At 49.1% G+C, this 25,190-nt stretch overlaps 11 protein-coding genes across 11 annotated transcripts; 4 read left to right on the top strand and 7 right to left on the bottom strand.

Annotated features, from left to right (window-relative positions):
• Window positions 1–1,123: 1,123 nt before the first annotated feature.
• On the top strand, window positions 1,124–1,816 carry ASPBRDRAFT_116951 (glutathione peroxidase; the record flags this gene model as incomplete). The annotated part of the gene is made up of 2 exons (XM_067617035.1): window positions 1,124–1,166; window positions 1,278–1,816. The coding sequence occupies 2 exons, from the start codon at window positions 1,124–1,126 to the stop codon at window positions 1,814–1,816; spliced, it is 582 nt and encodes a 193-aa protein (XP_067483254.1).
• A 255-nt stretch (window positions 1,817–2,071) lies between these two features.
• Window positions 2,072–3,313, bottom strand: ASPBRDRAFT_117436 (translin; the record flags this gene model as incomplete). Its single annotated transcript, XM_067617095.1, has 8 exons — window positions 2,072–2,146; window positions 2,201–2,350; window positions 2,423–2,508; window positions 2,596–2,701; window positions 2,775–2,908; window positions 2,984–3,037; window positions 3,135–3,171; window positions 3,248–3,313. The coding sequence occupies 8 exons, from the start codon at window positions 3,311–3,313 to the stop codon at window positions 2,072–2,074; spliced, it is 708 nt and encodes a 235-aa protein (XP_067483253.1).
• Window positions 3,314–3,709: 396 nt separating this feature from the next.
• On the bottom strand, window positions 3,710–4,815 carry ASPBRDRAFT_38359 (DIM1 family thioredoxin-like protein). Its single transcript, XM_067623923.1, has 5 exons — window positions 4,460–4,815; window positions 4,364–4,397; window positions 4,255–4,302; window positions 3,926–4,168; window positions 3,710–3,850 (listed from the first exon to the last, which is right to left on the bottom strand). Exons 1-5 carry the CDS (start codon window positions 4,538–4,540, stop codon window positions 3,825–3,827), a joined length of 432 nt encoding a protein of 143 aa, XP_067483252.1. The 5' UTR covers window positions 4,541–4,815; the 3' UTR covers window positions 3,710–3,824.
• A 784-nt stretch (window positions 4,816–5,599) lies between these two features.
• Window positions 5,600–6,109, top strand: ASPBRDRAFT_117328 (60S ribosomal protein eL22; the record flags this gene model as incomplete). Its single annotated transcript, XM_067617081.1, has 3 exons — window positions 5,600–5,635; window positions 5,716–5,943; window positions 5,990–6,109. Coding segments are annotated over 3 exons (384 nt in total), but the record flags the coding sequence as incomplete, so codon positions are not given.
• Window positions 6,110–6,534: 425 nt separating this feature from the next.
• rex3 (putative RNA exonuclease Rex3) lies at window positions 6,535–8,496 on the bottom strand (the record flags this gene model as incomplete). The annotated part of the gene is made up of 1 exon (XM_067617050.1): window positions 6,535–8,496. One exon carries the CDS (start codon window positions 8,494–8,496, stop codon window positions 6,535–6,537), a length of 1,962 nt encoding a protein of 653 aa, XP_067483250.1.
• Window positions 8,497–9,372: 876 nt separating this feature from the next.
• On the top strand, window positions 9,373–10,848 carry ASPBRDRAFT_192179 (lipase ROG1 family protein; the record flags this gene model as incomplete). Its single annotated transcript, XM_067620449.1, has 2 exons — window positions 9,373–9,446; window positions 9,507–10,848. The coding sequence occupies 2 exons, from the start codon at window positions 9,373–9,375 to the stop codon at window positions 10,846–10,848; spliced, it is 1,416 nt and encodes a 471-aa protein (XP_067483249.1).
• A 1,675-nt stretch (window positions 10,849–12,523) lies between these two features.
• Window positions 12,524–13,936, bottom strand: ASPBRDRAFT_192178 (phosphatidyl synthase; the record flags this gene model as incomplete). The annotated part of the gene is made up of 2 exons (XM_067620448.1): window positions 12,524–13,484; window positions 13,569–13,936. 2 exons carry the CDS (start codon window positions 13,934–13,936, stop codon window positions 12,524–12,526), a joined length of 1,329 nt encoding a protein of 442 aa, XP_067483248.1.
• Window positions 13,937–14,064: 128 nt separating this feature from the next.
• Window positions 14,065–14,689, bottom strand: ASPBRDRAFT_389284 (uncharacterized protein). Its single transcript, XM_067624033.1, has one exon. The coding sequence runs from the start codon at window positions 14,525–14,527 to the stop codon at window positions 14,192–14,194; it is 336 nt and encodes a 111-aa protein (XP_067483247.1). The 5' UTR covers window positions 14,528–14,689; the 3' UTR covers window positions 14,065–14,191.
• Window positions 14,690–16,229: 1,540 nt separating this feature from the next.
• On the bottom strand, window positions 16,230–18,490 carry ASPBRDRAFT_389249 (uncharacterized protein). The gene is made up of 2 exons (XM_067624031.1): window positions 18,417–18,490; window positions 16,230–18,347 (listed from the first exon to the last, which is right to left on the bottom strand). The coding sequence occupies exon 2, from the start codon at window positions 18,332–18,334 to the stop codon at window positions 16,235–16,237; it is 2,100 nt and encodes a 699-aa protein (XP_067483246.1). The 5' UTR covers window positions 18,335–18,347; window positions 18,417–18,490; the 3' UTR covers window positions 16,230–16,234.
• A 1,164-nt stretch (window positions 18,491–19,654) lies between these two features.
• ASPBRDRAFT_203680 (YqaE/Pmp3 family membrane protein) lies at window positions 19,655–20,589 on the bottom strand. The gene is made up of 3 exons (XM_067621676.1): window positions 20,077–20,589; window positions 19,773–19,907; window positions 19,655–19,712 (listed from the first exon to the last, which is right to left on the bottom strand). The coding sequence occupies exons 1-3, from the start codon at window positions 20,091–20,093 to the stop codon at window positions 19,691–19,693; spliced, it is 174 nt and encodes a 57-aa protein (XP_067483245.1). The 5' UTR covers window positions 20,094–20,589; the 3' UTR covers window positions 19,655–19,690.
• A 3,130-nt stretch (window positions 20,590–23,719) lies between these two features.
• ASPBRDRAFT_26512 (H(+)-transporting V0 sector ATPase subunit c) lies at window positions 23,720–24,678 on the top strand (the record flags this gene model as incomplete). Its single annotated transcript, XM_067622277.1, has 6 exons — window positions 23,720–23,736; window positions 23,856–23,868; window positions 24,015–24,144; window positions 24,232–24,388; window positions 24,449–24,552; window positions 24,614–24,678. The coding sequence occupies 6 exons, from the start codon at window positions 23,720–23,722 to the stop codon at window positions 24,676–24,678; spliced, it is 486 nt and encodes a 161-aa protein (XP_067483244.1).
• Between the last annotated feature and the right edge of the window lie 512 nt (window positions 24,679–25,190).

The following is a 25,190-nucleotide window of genomic DNA, read 5'->3' as shown; positions in this document are numbered from 1 at the left end:
CATGATCGATCGCGCGGAACACGGATACCGGGTGTTCCTCGCGGTGAAGACGAGCCGCGCCCCGCGGGATTGTGGATGGGAGATGTGCGTACCGTGGATGGTTCATACCACCTATGTACAGTGTGTGTGTGTGTGTGGTCTTACTATGCGATGGGGCTCGAATTGTGCCTCGAGTCAGGAGTGTGTACTAGAGCGGGTTGGGTCATATGTGGATGGCGTGGACTTGAGGTCGGCCGGATGATACGATGCGACGGTCTAGAATGAAAAGCATCACTAATTTCTGCCTGTCTCCCATAATGAAGTCTGGAAGGTTGCGGATAAATACGAAGAATATACGGAACCTCCAGTCACGAACGAGGCAATGACACTAAGCCCCAATAGACGTGCATGATGAGCATGGCTTAATTTAAAACCCCAGAGCCCACGACATATTATTGTATCCACCTGGAGTCTCAAGTATTTGGAATTCCTAAATGAACCACCCGTGCACTGATCAAAAAACCCAGCATCCACTGATCACTAATCAATCCCATTGTATTATTGTGCATAATAACCATCCATCTTCAACCAACCACAAGTGCCAGAAATGCAACCAAACCCAAAGCAGCAAAACCGCCGGTGGCGCCGTAACGGGTTTTACACGTGCAAGAATCCCCCCAAGCCTTTTTTGGGCCCGAATCCGTATCGATCGACCCGCAATCATTCAGTCCGTTTCTGCTCATGATGACATCGATACTGGTTCGGCTTCCGGAATCTCTTGTTCCCGATCCATCAGGTTCCATTCTCCCCCTCGTGCTGCTCCTCTTTGGGAAGTGCGCCTGCGACGATTATTGACTGCCGACCCCTCTCTTTCTTCTCTTAGCCGCCGATGCGTTTGTCATCTATCATCCCATTCACTGATTTATCATCCCCAAGGTCGAGACTTGCCTCGTCAACTGCTTATCTAGTTGCGCATTCCCTGGTACCAGTACGGTTTATCAGAACTACTCCTGCTATTGCTCCTACTAGTCCATATCACTTTGCGACATCACCGCGACTGAGACATCGGAACATTTTTCCTCTCCAGCGCATTCACCACCCACCATCCCTATCGTCACAGTTATCATCAAGACTACTATCAACCATGTCTTCCGCAACGACCTTCTACGACTTTGAGCCTGTCGATAGTACGTTCCCATCTCTTTCTCCTTTACTTACTTTTCAATCTTCAACCCTTCCCCGCTTCTCAACCCCCATCATAACCACCACAAACTAACCACATTCTCTCACATCAACAGAAAAGGGCTCTCCCTTCCCCCTCACCGACCTCAAGGGCAAAGTCGTGCTCGTCGTCAACACAGCCTCCAAATGCGGTTTCACCCCGCAATTCCAAGGCCTGGAGAAACTTTACCAAGACATCAAGGCCAAGCACCCGGAAGACTTCACCATCATCGGATTCCCCTGCAACCAGTTCGGAAGCCAGGACCCCGGTTCCAACGACGAAATCCAGTCGTTTTGCCAGATCAACTACGGAGTGACGTTTCCCGTGCTGGGCAAGTTGGATGTGAATGGCGATAAGGCCGCGCCGGTGTGGACGTGGATGAAGGAGCAGCAGCCCGGCCTGTTGGGACTGAAGCGCATTAAGTGGAACTTTGAGAAGTTCCTGATTTCTGCCGATGGAAAGGTTGTGGGTCGCTGGGCTAGTTTGACGAAGCCGGAGTCGTTGGAGGAGCCGATCCTGAAGGAGATTGAGAAGGCCAAGAAGGAGGGGTCGTTGGCTTCGTTGAAGAAGGGTGCGGAGGGGGCTGAGGCTAAGGCTGAGGAGGCGACGGCTTAGTGTGTACGTGTGTGCTGGAGGTATTATATCATGTCATATTATAGTATGTTGTGTGTGAGAGGGTGGGTGTTTGGTTGCGATGATACCCAGCAGCTGCAACAGTAGCTGCTGTCTTACATATTGAGTATTATATAATGGTCATTACACTACTGTAGGAGAGGGCTTGCGAAACGAAAATTTTCAACTGCCGAGTTCTGGACAGTGTCGTTATTTCGTATCAGATACATATGCTAATTCATTCTCTGTTTTGAAAATCTACGCTGCAGCGCTACCCTTGGGGATCAAATTGCGCAAAGACAGATCGTAAACGACATCCTCCACCTTCTTGACCTGTGCCACCATATTAGCATTCCATAACATGCCACCACACGGATTGAAACTTACACTGTATTTGATCCCATCACTCCTCTTCCGCAGGATATCATTCTTCAGGTTCAGCAACTGGAATCCCGCAAACAGATCCTTGATGAAATTGCCAATCTGCACCGGCCGGGTATAATCGCCCAAAGTGACTGAGTTAACAGCCAGGCGGGCCTATCGTGTCTTCTTGTCAGCGAAAACAAGAACCCCAATAATAAATCAATATTTGAAGGGGGGTAAACTGACCAGCTCCTCAACCATAGAAATCAGCGCAAGCAGGTACTCCTCGATAGTGAGATGGAAGGCATCTTGTTCCTTGAGATTGACGGGGACTGAACAAACAACCGACAACGTAATCATTAGAATCAAGTTCACACTTTGAACTTCTTAAAAGGTAGGAGAGGGACAGAGGAACATACCACCCAGAAACTTTCCAACCTCTTCAATAGTCAAGAACGAAGAGGAGCTATTCGTCTTGTACTCTTCCAGTCCGCCTAGCCAGGCGCAGAGCTCAATCGACGAGACCTGTTGGTTTTGCTGGTCAGCTCTCATTCCTGCAATTGATGCGGAATCCAGTAGATAGAAGGGGGACACGCACAAGGTTCTGCAACTCGCGCGTCCACACTCCATTGTATTTGTAAAATGGGTGCTTGTCCGCAACGGTCTTCAACCGAGATACTTCATCTCTCTGGGCGATGATCTCTTTGGTTGCGTCGTCGAGGACGAGTTTCACTATCTATATTAGCCAAGATCCCTAAATAGGACCACTGAGAGGAAAGAAAGAAAGAAAGGAAGTGTTCAACATACACTGATCCGTAGGGGTAGAATGAGCCCGCGACAGGATAGCCTGGGTAGATCTTCCTACGACCCGATTCAATAAAGTCAGTCACCGATCCCACAAACTCGTGACTGTCCTCATTTCGATGATGAATAGAGAGGAAGCAGAGTAAGTAATCACCCTTTCTAGCCAGCGTCTGCACAATATCATGAAGCTCCTGTACATTTCGTTAACACGCCGCTTGCTCATCTGCGGATTTGTTTCTGCGCTTGGCGGGCTCGGTTCGGACTTACATCGCGGACCGCAGCCTCCTCGTCAATCTTGGTCTGCAGGTCTTCGAAAATGTTGCGATCGATCATCTTGGATTATTTGTATATTATCTGATGTGCTGTGGTGGGTTATAACTGAATGGAATTCGCGATGCGGGCGAGATGTGTTGATGAATGTTACGTCAGGGAAACAAAGCTGAAAAGAGAAATTGTGGGGCAGGCAGGGGAGGTGGTTTTCTGCCGCTTTGGCTTGGATTTTATATCACAGCGGATGAGAGGTGAGTGAATTGTTACAGCAAGATTTCTGGGATCTCTAGAGCGATGAGCAGTTGTAGTGTAGATGTAATGATAGGCGCAAAGAATCTTGGTTTATATTGAATTTATTGATGCAGTATATTAGTGACATGTTTCACAGGATTAAATCACTGAATCTGACTACGAAAGCAAGATATATCCCACCATACACTTACTTCTAATCAGAAGCGAAGGTTATTGAGCATATAATATTCATTTTTAACTCTAATGAGCCTCTAAACAAGCCCAAACATTCATAATTCATAGCAAAACCCAAGTAATACCAACCCCACAACATCCAGGACCATCAGTAGCGGTACCTCGTCGAGTAATCTACAGCACATATCATGCATCAGCCAAATAATCCAACCAGTAAGGAGATGGGAAGGAAATAATTTTCGGACTCACCCTTCGGACTAACGACTAGACCACGTCCCTTCTTCGCACCCTTGTAGATGGTCTCAATGATATCGATCATTTCCTGCTTGTCTTCAAGCACCCAGTTCAACTTGTTGTTGTTACCCGTACCAAAATCACACATCATGTGTTTATTCCGGTAGAAAAACATGATGGTCATTGGGTCGAAGAGTTCGTACATTGTGTTGAACTCGGGTACCTCGTCAATATCGCAGAGGTAGATAACGGCGAAGTCTGGTTGGGAATTAGTCACTGGAAATTCCTTCTTGCCAGAGGTAGTATTTGGGGAAAGAGGAATGAGGTGGAAATTCCCGACGTACTCTTCACACGTTCGGCGATCTTGAACAGGACTTCGTCCTGACGCATGCCTGCAATTCATCTCATTAGCACACTCTCATCCGGTGATAGAATCGATTCGCGATGCCTTACAGTCAACATCGTGATCGCGACCGAATCGGATGACCTGTACATCCTTAGTATAATTTGTATGCTTCAGGGCCATGATTTGGTGATATGTATACGCACCACAAGTCTGTCCTCCTCGGAAAGAATAGCCTGGTCGACGTGCCAGGCCGTGCGCAGGTGCGGCAGAACAACGGAACCCATGATACCGGCTTGTAGTCCTTTAACGCTATGTATAGCACTTCTTGTTGGTGTTATTGAGAGGAAATCGTTGGTGTTCTTGTTCTTGCAGCTTTCAAGTGATGTAGTTGATAGGGATCACGTGGATGAGGGGGTATAACGACAAGAAGTTGCTTTGCTTGCTCCTTCTCGAAGTTTCGGACGAGGTTTCTGACCAAAGGTATTCTACCAAGTGAAGATTGGGACATTAATATGGAGATGGAGTTATCTTAAGAGATCTACTAAGCCGCACTTTCTTCTCCAACCAGTCGGACAAGCCGACCAAATTGATGAAAAAAGGGTGTTCGCGTCGATCGGGGATAGTGTAAGCCCGATGACACTGTGCAGCAAGACATGCGCAAGCACAGAGGTCTCGCCACGGGGTGCAAAAATAAGATTAATCAATGTTGTGTTCCTTAGAACACTTTCAGAGATTAAACTGAAAAGAACAGATACTACACTTGATCTAAGCCAAAAGGCAAAGAGAGCTGGAGAAGAAAAGAAAAAAATTCTAAATGGATGGGGGGTCCAAGAGGTATATATAGGATTGGAAGGGTGGTCCGTGCACAGCACGCACGCTAGTGTCGTTGAGGTAATCAGCAAGCGAGAACTGCCGCTATGACTAAGGCAGCTCTCATTGGTCCAGACAGAGATCCAGTCAGATGATTCGAGGCTGCCCTAATCAGCGTTTTGCAAGCCCTATCCACATACCCAAAACGGATTAGTGACACGCACTTGTCCGACTCGAGCATCTCCATCGACCTTCGACAATTTCTCTCTCCCAGGCGCAGGATATTCACCTCTTTGCGACCAGCTAATCCCTCTTTCTATCCCCCAAAAAACACCCCCTCCCATCCGTCACAATGGCCCCCGTTGCTGTACGTTTCCTTTCCTGAAAATGCTTTGCTGTTCTCCCCGAAAGGGTCTATGTCCATGAAGATGTTCTTTCTGCGTTGAGCAACGAGAGAATATTCTCATGGCATAAACCCTGGGGACCCGACATTATGGAACAGTAGGCTAATAGGTATTTTTTTCGGACAATAGGCTCGTGGTCGCAAGGCCCAGAAGGTCACCAAGAAGGTATGTGCTTATCGCAATCGCAATCACAGTCGCAAGTAGAAAAAAAAAAAAATTGCGGTTACTAACTCTACATCTTATAGTATGTCATCAACGCTTCTCAGCCCGTGAGCGACAAGATCTTCGACCTCTCTGCTTTCGAGAAGTTCCTCCACGACCGCATCAAGGTCGAGGGCCGTGTCGGCAACCTCGGTGACAAGGTCGTCATCTCCCAGGCTGGTGACGGCAAGGTCGAGGTTGTTGCTCACATCCCCTTCTCTGGCCGCTACCTCAAGTACCTGTATGTTCCTCCACCTTTCATTCTCGAAGCAGTACATGTGCAACATATGCTAACCTGCAACCTTCTACAGCACCAAGAAGTACCTCAAGAAGCAGCAGCTCCGTGACTGGCTCCGCGTCGTCTCCACCTCCAAGGGTGTCTACGAGCTCCGCTTCTACAACGTCGTCAACGACGAGGGCGAGGAGGATGAGGAGTAAATTACTCCTTTCCGGAACGACAACCAAAAAAATCCAAAAATGACCGGATGACAAGTGTGCTCGCATCAAGGGGTTTACCAATAACTGGGAGCGATATCTGAATTGAGGGTTTCACTTGGGAAGTCTGGTTTGGGTATAGATGTGCTCTACAGGGAGGGATTCCTATACCGCTTTGTCGATAACTAGTGTTTGGCTCGAAGATGTCTGTTCCTGAAAAGGTGGATCATCTGCGGCCGCTCTGGTTCGTCATGGCTACCTCTACTCATGACGTTATGACTGGTAGATACACGATTGAATAGAGCAATCTATCACTCGAGCCTGATTTGTTCTGTTGTAATTCACGTAGATAATTGTTGTAATATTGAGTACAAGTAAACTGGGTATCACTATAAGTAATCTATGGCGTCGATAGTCGTGCCTTCAGTTCAGTCTCCTAGCGCCGAACTCGCCCGCTTTTGGCCCGCTCCTGATCCAAGCCTCCCATGTGCAGCGGCAGCGTCCGCGTCGGTGCCTGGTGGAGGCACAAGCTGATCGTTATGTATGCGCCATCCTTTAGACTTGAGGACCTTCCACGTCTCTGCTGCCTTGACCCTCACTAGGTCACCCGTAGCGACCGAGTCTTCCTTGGAGTCGTGGCCGCTGCTGCCTCCTGTTTGAATGTCCCGGTCTAGGTGTCTCCGGCACAGAGTCTTCAGGCTCATGCGGAGGGGTAAGCCCCGTGGATGTGGGTACAGAAGAACAGTGTCAATAATTGTCGGATGGATGATGCGGCACGCATTGAGATCATTATCGATCGCATGACCAATAAGTGGTGTATCTGGTTGGAGACATTTGAATAGCAGCGCCCGGGCTGCAGCAGGAGACTCGACAATCTGCAATGGAGGCGAGTCTACTTCACCGTCCTCCAGCAACGGTAAGCTCGTTTGAGAGCCAGTGCTGCCATAGGGAATGGCCTTTGTGTAGTGTTCTGGGAAAACACCAGAAAACCGCGAATTTAAATCCAACACTTCACCGATGGGCCTGACCAAGATATCCAATAGCGTCTTGCCCTGAGGCCAGCTAACAGCGGTTAACCGAATCAACTCCAAGCCTAGTGTAGTGTAACCCATTTCACAGTCGAAGCAAACCGGCGGGAGTCGTCCTTTGCCTGGTTGTTCCGGGGTCGTCTGGAACTGGAGTACTGATGCGAGCCGTTTGGTCTCCGATACCTTGAAGACGTGGGTTTTGCCCTTGGTACAGCCAGCAGAAGTTCCTACCGACTCGTTGCAGCAAGAGAAGTACGCATCTTTCTGCCCCGTAATATGATCGGTCTTCTTCTTGGGCGGATAGAGAGGCTTCCCCGGGTGATATGTGCATTGCCCTCCCGTCGTCAAAGTTCCATCCTCCCGACGGCCAGGGAAGACTTGAAACCTGCCTCCACATCGATCGCACTTTTCCCAACCCTTGGATTCAATAACACCTTTCCTGGCACCTTCCACCTCCGCGTCCGTCGGTGCCTTGGTAACGTAGCCGTACTGTTCGAGACCTTCCAGACGCGTCACAAGCTTGCTTGCCAATGCTATCTCTTCCTCTGCACTGAGCCCAGTATCAAGAGGTTTCGGTTTTGCTTGTTCTGACTCGGGCGCAATCTTGTAATAGCGCTCATTGAGATGGGCTTTCACGTCCTTAGCCCAGTCTTCCTTGCTCATTTTCGAGAGCTTCACTATACGAAGCTTGATGACATTGGAATATATGCTTGGGTTCTCTTTCGCGGTCTTCTCCTCCTCATCCAAGGCCATTGTGATAAGTTCATTTGGGGTGAGGACAAGACATTTGTCCTGGCTCTCTTTGTCTTTGGCCAGCTTGTCGTTTAGAGCAGACATACCGGCATGCAGCTTTGTGAGGATGGCCAAACGCACACCATGGGGCGCAGGTGCTTTCGTTAGCATCCGAGGGTTTAAGCTTTCTCGTGGAGCTTGCCTTGGTGGGAGAGATTTCTGAGAGCCGAGTGCGCTTGCCTTCGCCGATATAGATGTTGGCTTTGCTGGAGGCGTAACTTCCCTAGATAAGGACTGAAGCTTGACATTGGATTGAGATGGCTTGTTCGATGAACTTGTTGACACTGAACTTTGACTGAAAGCTTCCTTAACGGGCAGGGACGCCGATTTGCCATTTGGCTTCGTGTTTTTCTCTTCACCCGGAGCTTGTACTTTGGGTTTGACAGTTGTTTCGCCTGCCGTTGTTCCTATTCCGCTCTTGACTTCCCTTGGTATATCAGCACTCTGACGGGTCCCTTGGGAGGCTGAAGTGGAGGCGACGTCTCGGTGAGAGAAGATGCAGGTCAAGAGCAAGCAGTTTTGCCCTTCCGGACAAGGTATGTCCTTGAATAGACCGAGCGGTGCGAACATTGTAATAGTAAGATGGAAAAAAGGCACCAGTAAAATATAATCAGGTGTAGATAAAGAAATGAGTATATAGCAGGTATACAAAGATCTCACTCATGCCTCGCATTGCTTCGCAGCATGCACTAAACATACAGACAATCTGAAAGGGATTTGCTTGAAAACTGCGGCATCAGCCACGATGTCAGTTACAGATCCGATACAACACTCAGAAAAGCTGATTAGGCTGTCTTATGAGCTTCGAGCACATATATTTCATCCAGAGTTGGCCAGCCACTGTGGTAGGACGAAAGATCAGTGCGGATCGCGGTGCCTTTCTGATCGAGTTCGCTTCAGTTCTGGTGCCCTTAAACTATGCTATCCAGCTAGAAGGAGTGTTGATGATTCGATATGCGGCAAGGAGGAAGTCCTCCTGGAGTTAAGGTCCGAGATACGAAGCTGAAGCTGAAGCTGCGGATCGGGATGCGATCATGCAAACCATGCAAACCATGCAAACAATCACCTGCAGCTGCAAGATGGCCCATCGGCCTCGCCAGCCAATTTGAGCGATTAAAGCCCTCTGACTACAGGCGTCGTTCGTCAGCACCAATACTATGTAGTCGATGCATTATACAGATGGATAGGTGACGACTTCAGCCGGGCGGACCCCTAGACCAGGCATCCATCCGATGACGTTTCCTTATCGTGGCTTAGTAAGGGGCCAACGGTGTACAAGCTGACAACAGCCACCAAGATACTCAGCCTCCACCCTTTAGGAACTTGCCGTGAGGCCAGTGAATTATTTAAAAGGATGTTGAGTGAACTTGCTACAGTTACCCGGTACAGCATTGCAGCACGTTGACACCAGCTTCAAACGACACACTATCTCAATCACCGCCAGCCATGGAGCTAGATAACGGCCACCCGCCGACTGAGACGTCGCGGAATGCCGACCACCTCTGTGTACTGGTACACGGGTTAGCCATCAGTCGCCGAAATCCCCCTGAATCGATTAGCTGACATTCATCTCATTGCAGACTCTGGGGCAACCCTTCCCACCTGGACTATGTTACCTCATCTCTGAGGAGCCGATACAGCGAAGACCGTCTCCATATTCTCACGGCCAAGCGGAACGCCGGCAACTTTACCTACGATGGTATCGAGGTTGGTGGTGAGCGCGTGGCACACGAGGTTGAAGAAGCATTGGAGGAGCTGGCAGCAGCAGGGCACCATATCAAAAAGCTGAGCATGGTAGGATACTCGCTTGGAGGTCTTGTGGCTCGATATGCGCTCGGGCTATTGTATTCTCGAGGATGGCTCGATAAGCTTGAGCCAGTGAACTTCACCACGTTTGCGTCGCCGCATGTTGGCGTTCGAAACCCTGTGAAGGGAGCCTGGGGCTTCCTCTGGAACAACGTGGGGCCTCACACCATATCTATATCTGGCAAACAACTGTTCATGATCGATTCGTTTCGCGATTCGGGTAAGCCGCTACTGAGCGTGCTAGCCGACCCAGATAGCATCTTCATCAAGGCGTTGAAGAAGTTCAAGAACCGCACCGTGTATGCGAACGTTGTTAACGACCGGTCTACAATCTACTACACCACGGCAATCTCGACGATCAACCCGTTCCATGACCCGGACAATGTCCGCATCAACTACGTGAAGGGTTATGATCCGGTCGTGATCGACTCTGATAGGCATATTCTGCCGTCGGACAAGAAACACATAGAATCACTGGCGCTTGTCCCCCAAGCACAGCAGCAACTTACGATGTTCCTGACAGAAGTTCCCTTCCAGCTCTTGTTCACCACCATCCTATTTGTCGGTTTTCCTATCTTTCTGATTAACTCCGCCATCCAAACCTTCCGCAGCCAACGACGAATCCGTCTTCATGAAGAGGGACCCATGGGGACCGTCTTCGGACGCTACCGGGTCCCCGTTGTCGTCCAAGGCGTACAGCATGCAGTAGAAGAGGCTTTCGAGCACGCAGCGGCCGAACAAGATCCAGACTACCTCTCCATGGACATGAACGAGAGCAAAGAAGAAACGAGACAGATGACGTCCGCACGGAGAGCCAGGTCAAGTGAAAGCAGGAGCAATGCCCTTATACACGATGCCAACCCAGACGACAGTGCCTCTGAACCGCTACTGGCCCGCGAAGGCCAGGAAACTCAAGAATTCCCAACCCTCGCATTGACGCCGGAGCAATTCTCCATCATCGAGTCACTGAACTCCGTGGGCTTCCGGAAGCACCCGGTGTACATCCACAATCACCGACACAGCCACGCTGCGATTATCGTCCGTATGCCCAAGCCGGGATTCGAAGAGGGCAAGGTAGTCATCAAACACTGGCTTGAACAAGTTTTCGAGATATGACAGTTGCCCGGACACGATATACACGAACCTCAGCTGCCAACTGCAATGACTGCAATGACTGCAATACCTCCTGATAGGCCCTTCCCCACTCACATCTAGCTATTCGCCTCACTCTACTCCGTACTAGCACTCAGTACACGAAGACCATATACATACAGCACAGACAGACAATAGACTTAAACTAAAAACAAATAGATAATATCAAAGCACAAGCATAACCGATGCCACCCGCTCCGCTGCACACTACTATATGTAGAACTACAAATGTAGTAAGTATCCAACACACAGATCCCCATATAGACCCACAAAGCCCCCCCCTCCCCTCTCTCCATAAGCAACCATCCTTACTAGCGCAACAGCACAGTACAGTAGTAGTCCAAACTAGGCAAGTAAATCGAGTAGTGGTACTATTCTACCGCTGAGATAAACTTCCCTCCTCCATTAGTCAACTAGTTACCCACCCACATGACAGACACTGTAGCGCCATATGCTCATGAGTTTAGTAGTAGTTACTCATGTCAATCATTCATGTAGGCTGTCATGTATCATGTATCATGTATGCTGTACCCCAGATGATATTTATGGGACCGACGACCCATTCTGCAAATCACCCACACATGCACAAGGCTGAAATGAACGAGTAAGATGAATGGGGAAAAAAAAAGGAATAAATGAACCCCATTACCCAATCCACTACCCTCGGAAATCTCATCCCCCCGACCCCCCGCATTCTCTTATTTCTGACGTCTGCCGTGCAGCTAGTTACCTAGCTAGCTATTCCACGCACGGATGGCTAACCTAACCTAGCCTAACCTAACATATACTACATTGTAGTATAGAGGGAGCCGCGCGCCGGGGGGAGGGGGGGGAAGGGGGGGAAGCGGGGGGGCTCGAAATCTACAAAGTATACAGTGTATCAAACTAACCTTATTTGGGACCTTGGACTTGGGTTGGTTCTTGTTGTCGGAGTTGCCTTGTTGGGATGTTCCGTGACTTACTTTGTTATTGAAACTTTGCCGTTGTGGATTACCGGTTTCGGCTTGGGAGGGGAATTAACGTGGAAGGATGGGGTGATTGGATTGGAGTAGACTACGTACTTCATACACTACGAGATAAAGAAGGGCGCTGTTATTCGATTGATCTGATTATGGTGAATTCTTGCGTTGAATTGTTATTCATGGATGCGAGTGGATGGGGTTGGTTTGTTGGTTGGTTGGTCGTAATGGGTCGATAGGTGGATATTGGTGGATACTAAACTATTTCTTTACCCATTCTATTGTAGGTGACTGATACAGGGGACTAGCAGTCTGTATCCATGTATTCATTATTTTTTTACTTTACTTTGTGATACTCAGTAGTTAGCTGGAGAGGATTATTTGGTCATCGACCATTCAGTGTGGACTGAAGTTGACGTAGGTATCATGTCCCATTCAGCCTCTGGCAGTTTCTATCATGGTAGGAGGAGGAGTAGCAATAGTAATAATCTTTATGATAAAATTCCTCAAAACTATAATAAAAGTGTAGAAGACGAATGTAGTAAACACAACGCCAACAAAAATACATGTCTGTCATACATTCATAGCATAGAGGTATCCGTAAAAATATTAAACAAGAATGATAGGAATCTACATGCACCATAGTTGCATCATCCCAAGTACCATCGGTAGGAAAGAAATCAGTTGGGCAGAAGGCCCGCTTCTAACTCAAGTTCCGAGTCGACATCGTCAACGATTGTCGACCCGGCTTTCTTCTCTTTGGCCATTTCGCGGTCGATGGCGAATTTGACCGCGTCCAGGATATGGTTGCAGGTCTTCTTGGGTGGATAACGAGGAATAGTGCCCTCTTGGTACACACCGGTCTTGACCAGAATGGAGAACCAGTCGGCCTCACTGGTTTCGTTGAACTCGTTCGTGCCCCTGATGTCTGACTCGGGGGTATCACCCACGAAGTACACCGTGCTGGGTGGCTTGTTGATGGCATGGGTGTTCTTTCGCCATTGCCGTAACAGGCGCGTAGCAAATTGATATGTGCCGAGTTGGGGCTTGCCAAAGGCGATCGTGTTGAGCTCTTTGCCAGTGACGGCTTTGTACAGCGCCTCTAGAGACGCTCGGAGAGCTCCCATGCCGATGCGGACATGTTCGTGGGAGGTGGACCAGACCACGTCGTTGTGGGAGAAGAACACAGGCGGGCCCTCGTCAAAGGAGTCGGATCGGGTATCGAGGTGTCCGTTCTTGGACATCAAAACATCGAGAATGATCTGTTGATCACCGGCCCAGTCCCGACTATCAGCAAAGACAAAGATCGCCTCGATCTTCGTCTTTGAGAAATCCCGGACGCGGGAGTTCTTGTATTCTTCGTCGGTCAATTTGCGGAACGGAGTAGTGTCGTGTCTGGTCTTGATAATATCTCCGGGGGTGATGACATCCTTGAAGCCGTAGCCTTCAGCTACAACACGGCATTTCTCGCCCTCACCACCGACGACAAGGACGGTGTGGTACCTCTCGGCCATTTCGCGCATCGGGGTATGGCCGCAGATAAATTGGCCAGGGGAGACTTCGAGCTCGAGCTGTCGGCTGAGATCAAGACATCGTTCTTCTTCCGTCTTGCCTCCACCGTTTGTGACGAAGATGTAAGGACTGGTAGAGCAGTCAGCGCATGAACTATGTTTCGAAGAATGAGGGAGCACCGCCATCCGTACGATAGAGGATATCGATACATACACTTTGATGCCATACGGATTCTCTCCATTGATATACCTGAGAGCACTAGCAGCTTCAGGAATAGCCTTTCCACCTCTGATAAGAACCCCGTCAATATCAAAGGCCAAGGCAAAGTCGTCCGCAGTGGTGAGGGCCTTCTTAGTCACAGGGGGAGCAACTCGAGGGGATCCTTCTTCAGAGGAAACTTCTTCGTCGAAATGCTGTTTGGCTGCTTCCATTTCCATGGCTGTTTCATGGGAATTGGTAGAAGCCATCAAGTGTTTAGGAGGGACAACCACACTGGGACCGCCATAGAGGTCGGCCTGGGCTGCGTCCAGGCTCGACAACCGGCTTACCCGTGGGGTACCGTATCCGCCGGCTGTTGTCATTGTGGATAGCGATAGTGGTGGACCTCGGAGCGGGTGGCAACAATAGAAGTGGACCTCCTGTGGAGCCAGGTATGAACAAGAAACTGTCACTGCGGAGGACAATCGACAACAACGTCAGTCGATCTTCAGGGGCAAACGTATTTCGGCGAACGCGAGGTCAGACAGGACCACAAGAAGAAAGCCAAGGCGATCAATGGATCCAAGCAATACACAGCAATTGGAGTTGCAAGGATGAACACTGATAAGACAAGATAACTACACAATAGTCCAAAGTTCCCTCAGGGGAATTGATATATGTGCAGCAAGTAACAGAAGAAAGACAAGAAGTATGATACACAAGATGGGGGAGGCGAAGTAAGAAATGGGTACAGTGGAGTGAGAGGAGACTGTAGAGATAAAGGGCCACCTCTTGACAGACAATGGGATTCCAGAGCCATTATATACGAGTAAACGAGCAAGCGGTGGAGGACGCCTAGCATGTTCTCCCTTGGGTGATGCAGCCCGTGGCGCCGTCATCGACCGCGTCGGGACAAGAAGACTCAATCTCACTGGTGAACTGCGAGTTTTTGTTTTCAGTAACGGTTGCAACATCTGGCTGTTCGAACCCCACTTGCACCCAAAGTTACAAAATAGTTGAATTGTTCCTATTCGGTCATAGTGGTTCAGTAGTGGTGCGTCTGAGAACTTAGTAGAAGCCAGTCAGCCATACATATCGAAGAGGGGATCCTTGACAATAGATGATGATGGAGGACGAGGCTGGCAGTGTGATTCGCTCCGGGGAACGGTCAAGGCGCCAATCGCATCGGCAGTCGAAAGACACGCCCGGGAGGTACCGTGCAAAAGGGAAGAAGGGAGGAGGGGGGGGGGAAATGGGTGATTCAAACATACTCGCCATCCATCCATCAGGAAAACCGGATGAAACCCACTCATTCGGCACAAAAAAGAGAATGGGTAGTTTCGGATCCTCGATCAAGTTTGGGGACTGATATCATGGCACGGAAGCAAATGAAGATGAGAGAAGATGAGGGAAAAAACGGCAGAGTGGGAAGAGTTGACATCAGTTACAATACCGGTCAGTTAATTTACTCTCGACACAATACAGCCAACTATGTATCCCTACAGTCGAGTCAGTATAGTAAGTAAAGTAATGATGCAAATACACGGATCCCGGTGTGCATCGACGCCAATGACGCCTCCCCGAGGCCTTACTTTCCAGCTATCCTCTACTGTAACCTACACAAGCCATCGAGATCATTCCCGCCCTGAGCGATAAACTGGACTGGCGGGGATGGAGGGGAAAGAAGGGGAACGGACCGACTACCGAATGCACGAACCTACATTCATCCCCTCTAGATAGTTCTCCTCAAGCCACCATCTGCGCGAAGGATCGGGAATGGATGTTTCTTTCCGAGCCTCCTCTTTTACCAATTACGAACTAAAAGATAGTAGTAAGTAGTAGTAACTACTAACTATCTTGTGCTTCTCACAGGTGAGGTCACAACCAACCAGGATGCTCAGAATGGCCCGGAATCCTTCTACCCAGGAATATTGCTGCCTCACTGCCTCAGTCATCCGCCAGGGGCTGATCACCGCTTCTGACGTCATGGCGGAGCTCTCCCGGCCGCCGTCTGTATCGTGACCGTATGCATCAATACCACTGCATAGAGGATCATAGCAGAAGAGTGGGTTCACATGGGAAATTGCCTGTGCGGTAAACTTGGAAAATGTGATTTTCTTTCTTGACACCCCCTCGGCCTAGTGGAAAGCATCATCTCAGAGCGCTATGTTTGGAAAAAGGCCTCTGCAGCACTCCTGATTCGCTTGCGTGATTTTCTCGGGTGAGCTGACTGCAGCCTTATCTGACTCACAACACAGAGGAGTTGGATATCTCATCAGACTTCATTCCTTGACATTAGTGGATGTAACTGTCTCCCAAATGATAGAAAAAATAGTGGGGCGATGCTAGAAGCCCAGAGTCAGTCCCTAAGTATGTGCACAATCAGATTCGCTGCCTGTTCCAAGTCCCATGTCTAGATCCACCCCCATGGCCAATGCATATATACAATCATGAGAATGAAAATGAAAGTGAGACAGCAATGAATCGCCTTGAAAGAAGAGAAAGATACCTTCGCTCCACAAAGTGGACCTATGTTATATCATACAGCAGAAAAGAAAACAGTAGACTTCATATATATATATATATATATCGATATGGCCCCACGGAAATCAAAGGTTCCGGTCTTTATAGCCAAGGCCGAGATATGGTGCATCCATACCTCCTAGACTAGACGTATTCCGTCAATCCACGCGTAGTATCAAATCCGACCCGCTGCGGGATGGGGTTACATTTCGCTCGTACGGCACCGGCTTCCTCTTCGGCATGTGGCCCCTCACGCTTTCAATGGAACGCATAGAATCGGTGGACTGCCTGCGTGCCTGAGTCTCCAATCTAGGTTCTGGATCATGACCAAGCCAATAGTCTTCAGGTGAGTAAGGTGCATTTAACCCTCCCGCATGTGGCTTCCGCCGAATTTGAACTCTTTTGATATCGTCTCGTCGTACAATCCGCGGGCGAGAGACAATTTCCTGTCTGGGACTGACTGCCCGAGGGAATGGCATCCGGGAAAGACCGGGTTGGTCACTTGCGACGAGTTCCCAGTTCGGTGTAGGGGATTCTCGCGTTGGCGTTCTGACTTCACGCACTGGCGTGAGTGGCCGTAGGTTTCCCGAGTGCCGGGATTCGCCGTGCGCTCTGCTAGTCGAGCCGTTGATGTCGATGTCCTCAAAGTTGTCATCTAGACTATACAACATGCTGTGGTTCACATCCGTGCTGCGGGACGGATCACTCGCAGCACCCTGCGACGATGGCGGTTCGACAAGTCTCACATGCCCAGCAGCACGATATTGCCGGTCCCCGTCGTCAAACTCCCCAGCGTCCGAGATCGGAGAACTTTGTAGCAGGCTGTCATAAGTGTCATCTTGATCGGAACCCTGAACCCTGGATCCGCTGTCTGCATAGTTAGGCCTCCTTCGGTAGTTCGGACCCCTCATGGCGAGCTTTCCATCCTGGCCTTCCCCAAACCCGTGAAGCATCGCACGAGGATGCGCAGGTAGTCCAGCCATAGGAGTTCGGTTGTACCGCCGACTTTCCTGAGTCCGGCTTGACGAGGTCGGCTGGTTTAGACTCTGGTATGGCGCGCCAAAGACGCTCCGTGGCCTTGCAATATCCTCTTCGAATAAAGTCGCATGACTGTGGGGTCTGGCCAATTTTTGACGACTTAACCTTAATGGTTCCGGGTAAAGTCCCAGTGATGGCTTATCAGGAAGTAGATCTGAGATCGTTCGGGGGGATGGCTGACTCAATGACCCCTCAGCTTCGGAGTTAGAAGTCATCGCAAAACCGATCCTGTCGGCACTATACACCCCCATGGGACTATCATTATGATGGTGACCGGGGCCCGTAACCACAACAGCAGGTGTCTGAGCTCTCGGTTCAAACGGGGTTATCAGTCTGGAAGTTTCGGAATCCCTATCTGTTGTGCCAGGCATCGGACGAGGCCCAGTTGGCCGCCTTGGTGGAAATGAGAAATCCGGAGGCTCTGACATGACACCTCCGATCTCGAAAAAGTGGTCCTTTTCATCCTGTTTTCGACGCCTTACCTTCCTACAACAGAAAAATATTATAACACCAACAATGAAAAATCCAGAGATACCAGATGCAACGGAAACTCCTATCACAGCAGCAGGTTCCAGCCTGCTGTCGGATGCGCTCGCGGATGCCGATTGGCCACTACTGGTAGCGCTACCCGTGGATGTAGGAACAAGTTGGGAAGTAGGAATAGTCAAGGGACTTTGGAAAGTCTCAGTAGTTACCGAGGTATGCTCAGTACGAAGACTTGTCGGCTGCGAGGATGTGTTAGAGCTGGACCCTGACCCAGTGCCGGCGGCCGAGCTGGAGCTGGAAGTAGATGGTACCGTCGTTGTCGTCGTTGTTGCGGTCTTTCGTGTAGGACTCGATCCCGTTGGCATCACTGTCGCAGTTATCGTAGCATGCGTCCGTGGCAAAGCACCGGGCACCGAGTCGCATATGTCGTACAAATCGGAGCTGAACACTGTTTTCATAGAGCATAAGGAAAGGCTACAGCGAAATGCCGCTTCCCCAAGGGTATAGCCACTTGTCGTATTCGTCCGACAGAGACAGTCGAGATCCCACTCAGAGCAGACATTTTGGGGGTAATCGGAGGTTATGAATTCTTCAATGCAGTCTGCCGCACAGCTCGGAATCAGACTGGATAGAGATGTTGCTGATGCGGTAGGTTGAGTCGTCTGGGAACCATAGGCGAGGCATGCCAGACTCAAGACTGCTATCGTGAATGACCGTCCAGCAGGTAGTAACATCTTGTGAAAGCATCTTTGTTCTCGGTTAGTGCACAATCGCCGCCAGGAACAATGCAAGCCAAGGAGTTGCGAACTACAGTACCTATGCACGAAAAGAGCGACGCAACAGAGGAAATCCAACCCCTGGAGTCATTGATAACCGTGGAATATCATCCTAAGGCCACCAAGGACGCGAGAGTGCGAAGAAACACTTGAGTATCTGGAGATCTAATGAATTCCGAACAGCATTGAGGAAACACCAATTTCAAGACAGAAGCGGCTGCGATAAGGGGAGAAGGAGCGACTTCAGGGACCAGCACGATGCACCGCATACTGCCAACATGGGCGTCAAACCACGTTTTACCATGGCGCTGAGTGGCTGCGAAGCGAGAGAATCAAGGTTCAAGACCCAAATCAGGAGTCCAAGTCTCCTATACGCGCCAGGGTGAAACATGGCAACACTGTCCCAAGTAGAGTCCACGTATCTGATGGACGCAGTTCTTTAGGAGGCCTGTCGCTCTGCGTGATTGGGTTCTGGATGGACGATGGCGTTGAAGTACGCGCCGTGTTGGCGCCGACCCTGTCGATAAGGACAGCACATGATGTCAGATGAGCTAGCTGATCCGGGAGCTTCAAGGCGCAAAACGATCGAATTGGGTCAATTTCCCTAGCCGCGCGCCTTGAGGTTATCGTCGATCCGAAGACCCTGAGAGTAACCAGGCACAACTGAGATGATGTAGATTCAGCCAGACGTGTCGACACTGGGCTGAAGGTGAAACCGCGGGTAGTAACTAAACAGACGCATCACGGGATTTGTTGAGTTTGGGCTGCTTTGAATGGCCCGATCGGCACTCGTGTTCCCCCATACCCACTCTGCACATTACAGGCTGCTTATGCCTGCTTATGGCATAAGCAGCTACGATTCAAGCCCAAAATGCGGTTGATTAAATAAGTTTGACATTGTCATGAATCATTAATCCGATCATTGCCAACTAAAAGAAAAATAGAAAAAGCAAAGCCCAGTGACACAGTGAGCTGGTATCATGCGCAATACATAAGAAAATAACAACACAAGGAGATAAGAGCAAGGGGAAAACAGGTACAATCGAGACCCTGTCACAAACACACGTCGCACCGAGCATGCTGCGCATCCGCCCAATGACGGTGTTTATGTTGGCGGGGTTGCATTAGGCTAGACTCGTCGGGAGCCCGCGGAACGATACTGAGATGCTGACAACGTCACCCCGACCCGCTAGATTTCGAATGTTCGATTCCGTAGGATAAACATCGTAGGTCGGACGAGGCGATCCCCCCCCCCCCCCCCAATCGACGGGTTTTGAACCGAAGTGGGCGGTAATAAGGAGCTTGATGCGCGGTCTAGTATTTGAATATGATATAGCTGAACGAAAGGAGTTAGCCTCGGAGTCTCCGGAAAACCATCGCTTGGCGGGCCACGTACAAGGCATGAATGACACCAGGGAGCCAACCCAAGATTGTCAAACAGATGTTGATCAGGAAATCAGCACCGCATCCTCGCTCAAGGAAGACACCCAGCGGCGGCAAGATGATCGCAAAGATGATCTTGCAAATATCCCTATGGTCCCAAAGGCGTTAGCTTACTCACGACTGCCTATGCTCTCATTGTCCACGATATTGTGATCGCAAGCTATCCCAAGACAGCTCCAGCTTATCAAGGTCAAGGTATGCGCGCGACTGGATAATGACTCGCTAAAGGATGACGTCGCGAGTGGTGCAGGACTTACGAAGCAGTGAAAGGCATTGTGAGCTAAGGGAGACGTAGATCTCTTCAAGTTGACAGGATTGATGCACGAGAGAGTAGTTGAGCAGATGTTGTATATGACCAGATGAAAGTGGTATCTGAGCACAAGCAGATGAATGATGGGAAGCAACAAGAAAAATCAGGAGAGGAAGGGAGCGGGACCACAGGGTCTCTTTAAATGATGGGCGGCAAAATTAACTAGCTGCCCTCCGCCAAACGGTACGGGGGGTGGTGCTATGCCTCCTACGTAAAGCACTGTGCTCTAATCCGCATTGATCGAACGGATACGCCTTTATGTAATAAAAAGAAAGACCAATAGCTGCTAGTAATAATTCTAATAACCGGGGCGGACGACAACGATAGTCAAGACGATCCTTTTCCGCTCTCCATGCATGTCTGCCGCTACGTCATACTTTTCAGTGCGAACTGTGGCTGATGCCTTGGCCGCTTGCTGATTGGCTCCGAGCTCACCACGACCAAGACTCTCGGCGGGTGACTTTTGCGTCGTAACGACGTTTTGTATGTTGTTCCTCCCCCAGTCCCGTGGCTGATACTCCTCCAAAATTGGAACTGGACCATGTTGTCACCGGGCGGTGCAGCTGGATTTGTTCAACAGTAAGGGGAGACTTTCGCCTTTTTCAACACCCCCCTTTCTTCCCATCTCCCAGCTTTGACTTTTTACAGTTTCTTTTTTTTTTCGAGATTTTCTTCCTCTTTTGTCATGGTTATTCTGTTGCCTGGCAGGGGCTTGGCACTTCCACCGTATTACCTTACCAGGCTGAGGCGCCTAGACGCCGCCATTATTGACTAGTCCACTGTGCGCGGACGGTTCTCAGCGTCTGGGCTCTGGTTCTGAGTGGGACGTACCAGCACATCGTATTCGATAGGATTAGAGCTGGGCCCCTACGCAATCCCCTTTGCAGAATAGGGGCATGCCTCCGTGCCTAGGAGCCTAAGTGATTTTGGGAAGAGGAAAGTAGCATAGATTCGGTGGGCCATCCAGCCCTACGGTTCCTCTCGCACGAATCATGGCGCCGGTAGCTTCCAATAATGCTCGGACAGATACCGGTCCCAATCATGTTATTACTGGACTTTGTGGTATCTAGACTAGCGTGGACTCATTCCCAGGAAAAAACAAAGTGATATCATTTGACACGCATCTATCCGTCAGCGCCTACGCTAACCATGCAGATAATCACTGGACTAAAGCACGTTTCAGCCGGATTTTAGACGTCATGTGCTCGATAATGAGACGTCTTATCGTTCACACATCGCAAATACATCATTGCGAGTTAATCCGTCTGCCATGGTAATCTGGCAGAATGATTACATTTATTATCTAATGTCTATGAGGATCGTGCTGATCATGACGATGACATCCATTATACCGTTCCCCTTGTGAGAAGATGATTGATGAGATTAATAGATGAAATTTCCTATGAAGATTACGCAGAATCATGTGATCGATAATACCGCAGTCCAAGCCACCCTACCCTGTCCTGTTGCTATCTTCTAGAATGGAACATCCTGGTCACCCCGCATTTTTCAGCCAGCATATTAGCAAAAAGCACTGCCTGGTTATGATGGTGGGTCTTCCAGGCTATTCGTATTAAAGCTTATACATGATCAGCCCTATCTTACAGAAGCATCTCGCCAGAGATATATTTAGATGGCCGAGTGACCCGCAAGGCGCAGTAACACTCTCCACCTGCAGATTTGACATCTGCCTAGCAAGTAGATACTAGTAGTATTACTACTACTGGTATTATCGACCGAGCTCTTCAGCCTATAACTCCTTTCCAAGTATGATGCAGCTAAATGATGTGATACTGCCTCCCTCGTATGCTCTATAATCACTCTATTTCCGGGATGAGTAAACGATTAAGAAAAAAGGCTTGAATTCTCGATATCTAGGAACGCTTGGAGCAAGCAGTTTAAGGGGTCAGACACCCTTCTGTATCTGCATCTGGGTGTAATGAGACAATTTACCATGTCTTGAAATCATAGCAATAGAGGGCAGCAAATTATATGTTGCAGTCTTGACCAGAAATGGCTTTCGAGGGAAGGAAGAATACCTTACTAAATGAGGCGAGACAGTAGGCCATGGGGACAAGCGTGAGATTACTGTTTATCAGCCGCGGCCACGGTCAGAGTTTCTTCAGGGGCACAAAGATAGTTACATTGCCTGAAAATCTCGCTGCTTCCTTTTGATCTTTAAGTTCTATATACGCAAAAATTTACTTCATCATTCCTTGCCACCAGCCCGCCTATTATCCCAGCTACAGTGGAAAGCGAATTTATCATCATATACTTACTGACCATCAATCTTTTCACAGTAGATAGTTTGATCACAAGTATTCAGATCACGAATATGTTTGGGATCTAGTGGTCAGGTACATAATGACCCCAACCCAGCGCAGTATATCGTCGATTCGGGTGGGACAGGTTTTGTTCTTATCCTAACGTGCTGAATTCGGAGTACTACTCGCGTGGCGTTACTGCTAGACCCGGAGAGCGGTTATGGTAATGCAGAATTTCAGCCACAGCGGAACGTAACCGAGTATATAAAGCAGGTACTACTGTCAAGACAGCTTTGTAGCTGATTCCTGTCCTGGATGTGAAAAAAGAAAGGATATGCTGAGAGGACTGGAGTGACTGGTGAAGAGACGCAAACGAAGGGTGTGAATGAGGAGTACTGACGTATTCGCTTTATTAAAGAAATTCCTATTGAAAAGATAGCTAGGAGATGTTAGCCAGGCCGACATGAGCATCCATATTCAAGTTTTGGGGACGTAGTTGTGGATCTAGCTTTCTGTCATGTGTTTGTGTGCGATAGATAGAATGTAGCCTTACAAATACTTCAAGGACATCATGACTGCAAATTTGACCCTTTCAGTAATGGAACAGTGCACTTGTAGAATTGCATAGATTGTTTAGCGACACAAGGGCAACTAAAGGATTGAGGAATACAGTTTTGATCCAGAATATCACGCCTTGGCAGCTACTCGTCTCCGCATTTCCCCAACGCTGTCTTGTTATCTCTACTTCAAGCCACCTTGAGTATCGAGCACTTGCTGTATAAGCCACTTCGATGGAATATTATATTTCGTACTCTGAGATCATATTTATATGTCTCGTGTTTCGCTCTTCAATGAAACTGTCTTTAGGAAAGTTGAATGGTGATTCGTAATCCAGTTATCACTCAAGCGGAGACCTCCGATGTACTTGAGTGCGATGCTAAATGCGATAGCCTCAATACGACTAGGCATTAGTGTATCAGAGTGATATTAAAGTCACTATCAGAGATTTCATATCTAAATCAAGCTGTATCTATTTCACAACTGCTGCTTCATCACTAAATGGGTGGGGAAGCTTGGTTATCGTGATGCGCGGCCGACGGGCCAGCGCCAAGCCTCCATCACGTGATGACGCAGGTGGTCGGTCAGCGTCCCCGAAGCCTCCAGCGTGTTCGCCTTCACGCCTTCATCTCCGTTTCGCTTCCCCAAGCCTCAACATCACCACATCGCTGTACACGCGGCCTGTTCCTGCTCTGTCACTCTTCCTTTCGGTTGTTTTCATAGTTTCACTCCATCTTCTATAGCCCGCAAGGTCGCCTAATTGTCAAGATGGCCACCGAACTTTGGTACGTAATCACCTCACCTACTCCTTTTCCTCGCATTCCAACCATTGTGCCCTCTTGTATCTCGACTTTACTTATATTTCGGATCGTTCTCAACTTGGACTAACATTTGCACTTGATAGCCCCGTTTATGCAGTAAGTCACTTGTGATCCCGCCTTCGCCGATGACACCATGGAGCTCCAAGCGACCCTCAAGGTAGCTTGGCTTCGTTGCGTCAAGCAGAGAATCCACTATCGAATCGGCACCTTTCGCACAGATAACTGATATCCTACTCGTATAGCCCTTTTTCGGTGCCCTTGGCTGCACCTCAGCCATTGTTTTCACCTGCTTTGGAGCTGCCTATGGAACTGCCAAGGCTGGTGTCGGTGTCTGTGGAATGGCCGTCCTCAGACCTGACCTGATCGTCAAGAGTACGTGGGAAGCTTCACAGAGCTTTATACTCTTGGATATTCTGTCGCATTAATCTTGAATGATGTGATTCTAATCTTTTGATACAGACATTGTCCCCATTGTCATGGCTGGTATCATTGGTATCTACGGTCTGGTCGTGTCGGTCCTGATTGCAAACGATTTGGGACAGAAGGTCCCCTTGTACACTGGTTTCATTCAGCTGGGAGCAGGTCTCGCCGTCGGTTTGGCTGGTATGGCAGCCGGGTAAGCTTCTCAATCCGACACCTTTAGCTCCGATAGCTTTTGGCTAACATAGATCCCCAGTTTTGCCATTGGTATCGTTGGTGATGCAGGTGTTCGTGGAACTGCTCAACAGCCCCGTCTCTATGTCGGAATGATTTTGATTCTCATTTTCGCTGAAGTCTTGGGTGAGTCACTGCATGAAAGCGAAATAACCGATTGCAACCATCTAACCAAAACGTCTCACAGGTCTGTACGGTCTTATCGTTGCTCTTCTGATGAACTCCCGTTCAAGGATCGACGCCACCTGCTAAACGAACCCTCCTTCGTTCCGCGCGAAATGGCCCAAATGAACACCCGCCCGAGGATGCCAATTTCCAAATACCCCTCGGATACGATGAACAGAGCCCGGGTTGCTCAACATGTGTTAACGTGATGCGGTTATTTTGACTTATGTTTTCAGACTTTATTTGCCGACAATGACGGTTCCCGTCATTGTCCCGATGACAGCTGGAGGGGATGTGGAGAAGTGGTTTGCTGGGGGAACTAGGAAGAGAGAGAGAGAACGGATATCAAATAACACGTGCTTTCTCTTTCATCCAACAACCCCCCCGGAATAACAAAGGACAAGGCATGATTGGATGTGCTAGCTAAATTTGTAGACTAGGACAGGGTGGGAAGCTGTGGTAGATACATTGCATGGTCTTTTTTAAGGTCTTTTGATATTTTGTACTTTATGGGAGTTGCTAACTCTTTTGTATCCTTGAGCTGGATCATAGGATTACTTGCTTTGCAATGCTAACATGTTTTCTGCTTGCTACTCATG

Source organism: Aspergillus brasiliensis (genome assembly GCF_001889945.1).
Source record: "Aspergillus brasiliensis CBS 101740 unplaced genomic scaffold ASPBRscaffold_2, whole genome shotgun sequence".
NCBI lineage: Eukaryota > Fungi > Ascomycota > Eurotiomycetes > Eurotiales > Aspergillaceae > Aspergillus > Aspergillus brasiliensis.
The sequence above is the reverse complement of the archived record's forward strand: the minus strand, read 5'-3'. Positions and strand labels throughout refer to the sequence as shown.

Excerpts from the sequence above, each read along its gene's own strand:
- ASPBRDRAFT_389249 (XM_067624031.1), bottom strand. The coding sequence starts at position 18,334 with ATGTTACTACCTGCTGGACGGTCATTCACGATAGCAGTCTTGAGTCTG.
- ASPBRDRAFT_38359 (XM_067623923.1), bottom strand. The coding sequence starts at position 4,540 with ATGGGTTCCGTTGTTCTGCCGCACCTGCGCACGGCCTGGCACGTCGAC. Across the intron at positions 4,169-4,254 it reads GATCGCCGAACGTGTGAAGA|ACTTCGCCGTTATCTACCTC; the intron begins GTACGTCGGGAA and ends ATTCCCAACCAG. Across the intron at positions 3,851-3,925 it reads TCTAGTCGTTAGTCCGAAGG|ATTACTCGACGAGGTACCGC; the intron begins GTGAGTCCGAAA and ends TATGTGCTGTAG.
- ASPBRDRAFT_203680 (XM_067621676.1), bottom strand. Across the intron at positions 19,713-19,772 it reads CCTGGTGTCATTCATGCCTT|CTATATCATATTCAAATACT; the intron begins GTACGTGGCCCG and ends CCTTTCGTTCAG.
- ASPBRDRAFT_389284 (XM_067624033.1), bottom strand. The coding sequence starts at position 14,527 with ATGTTGCAACCGTTACTGAAAACAAAAACTCGCAGTTCACCAGTGAGA.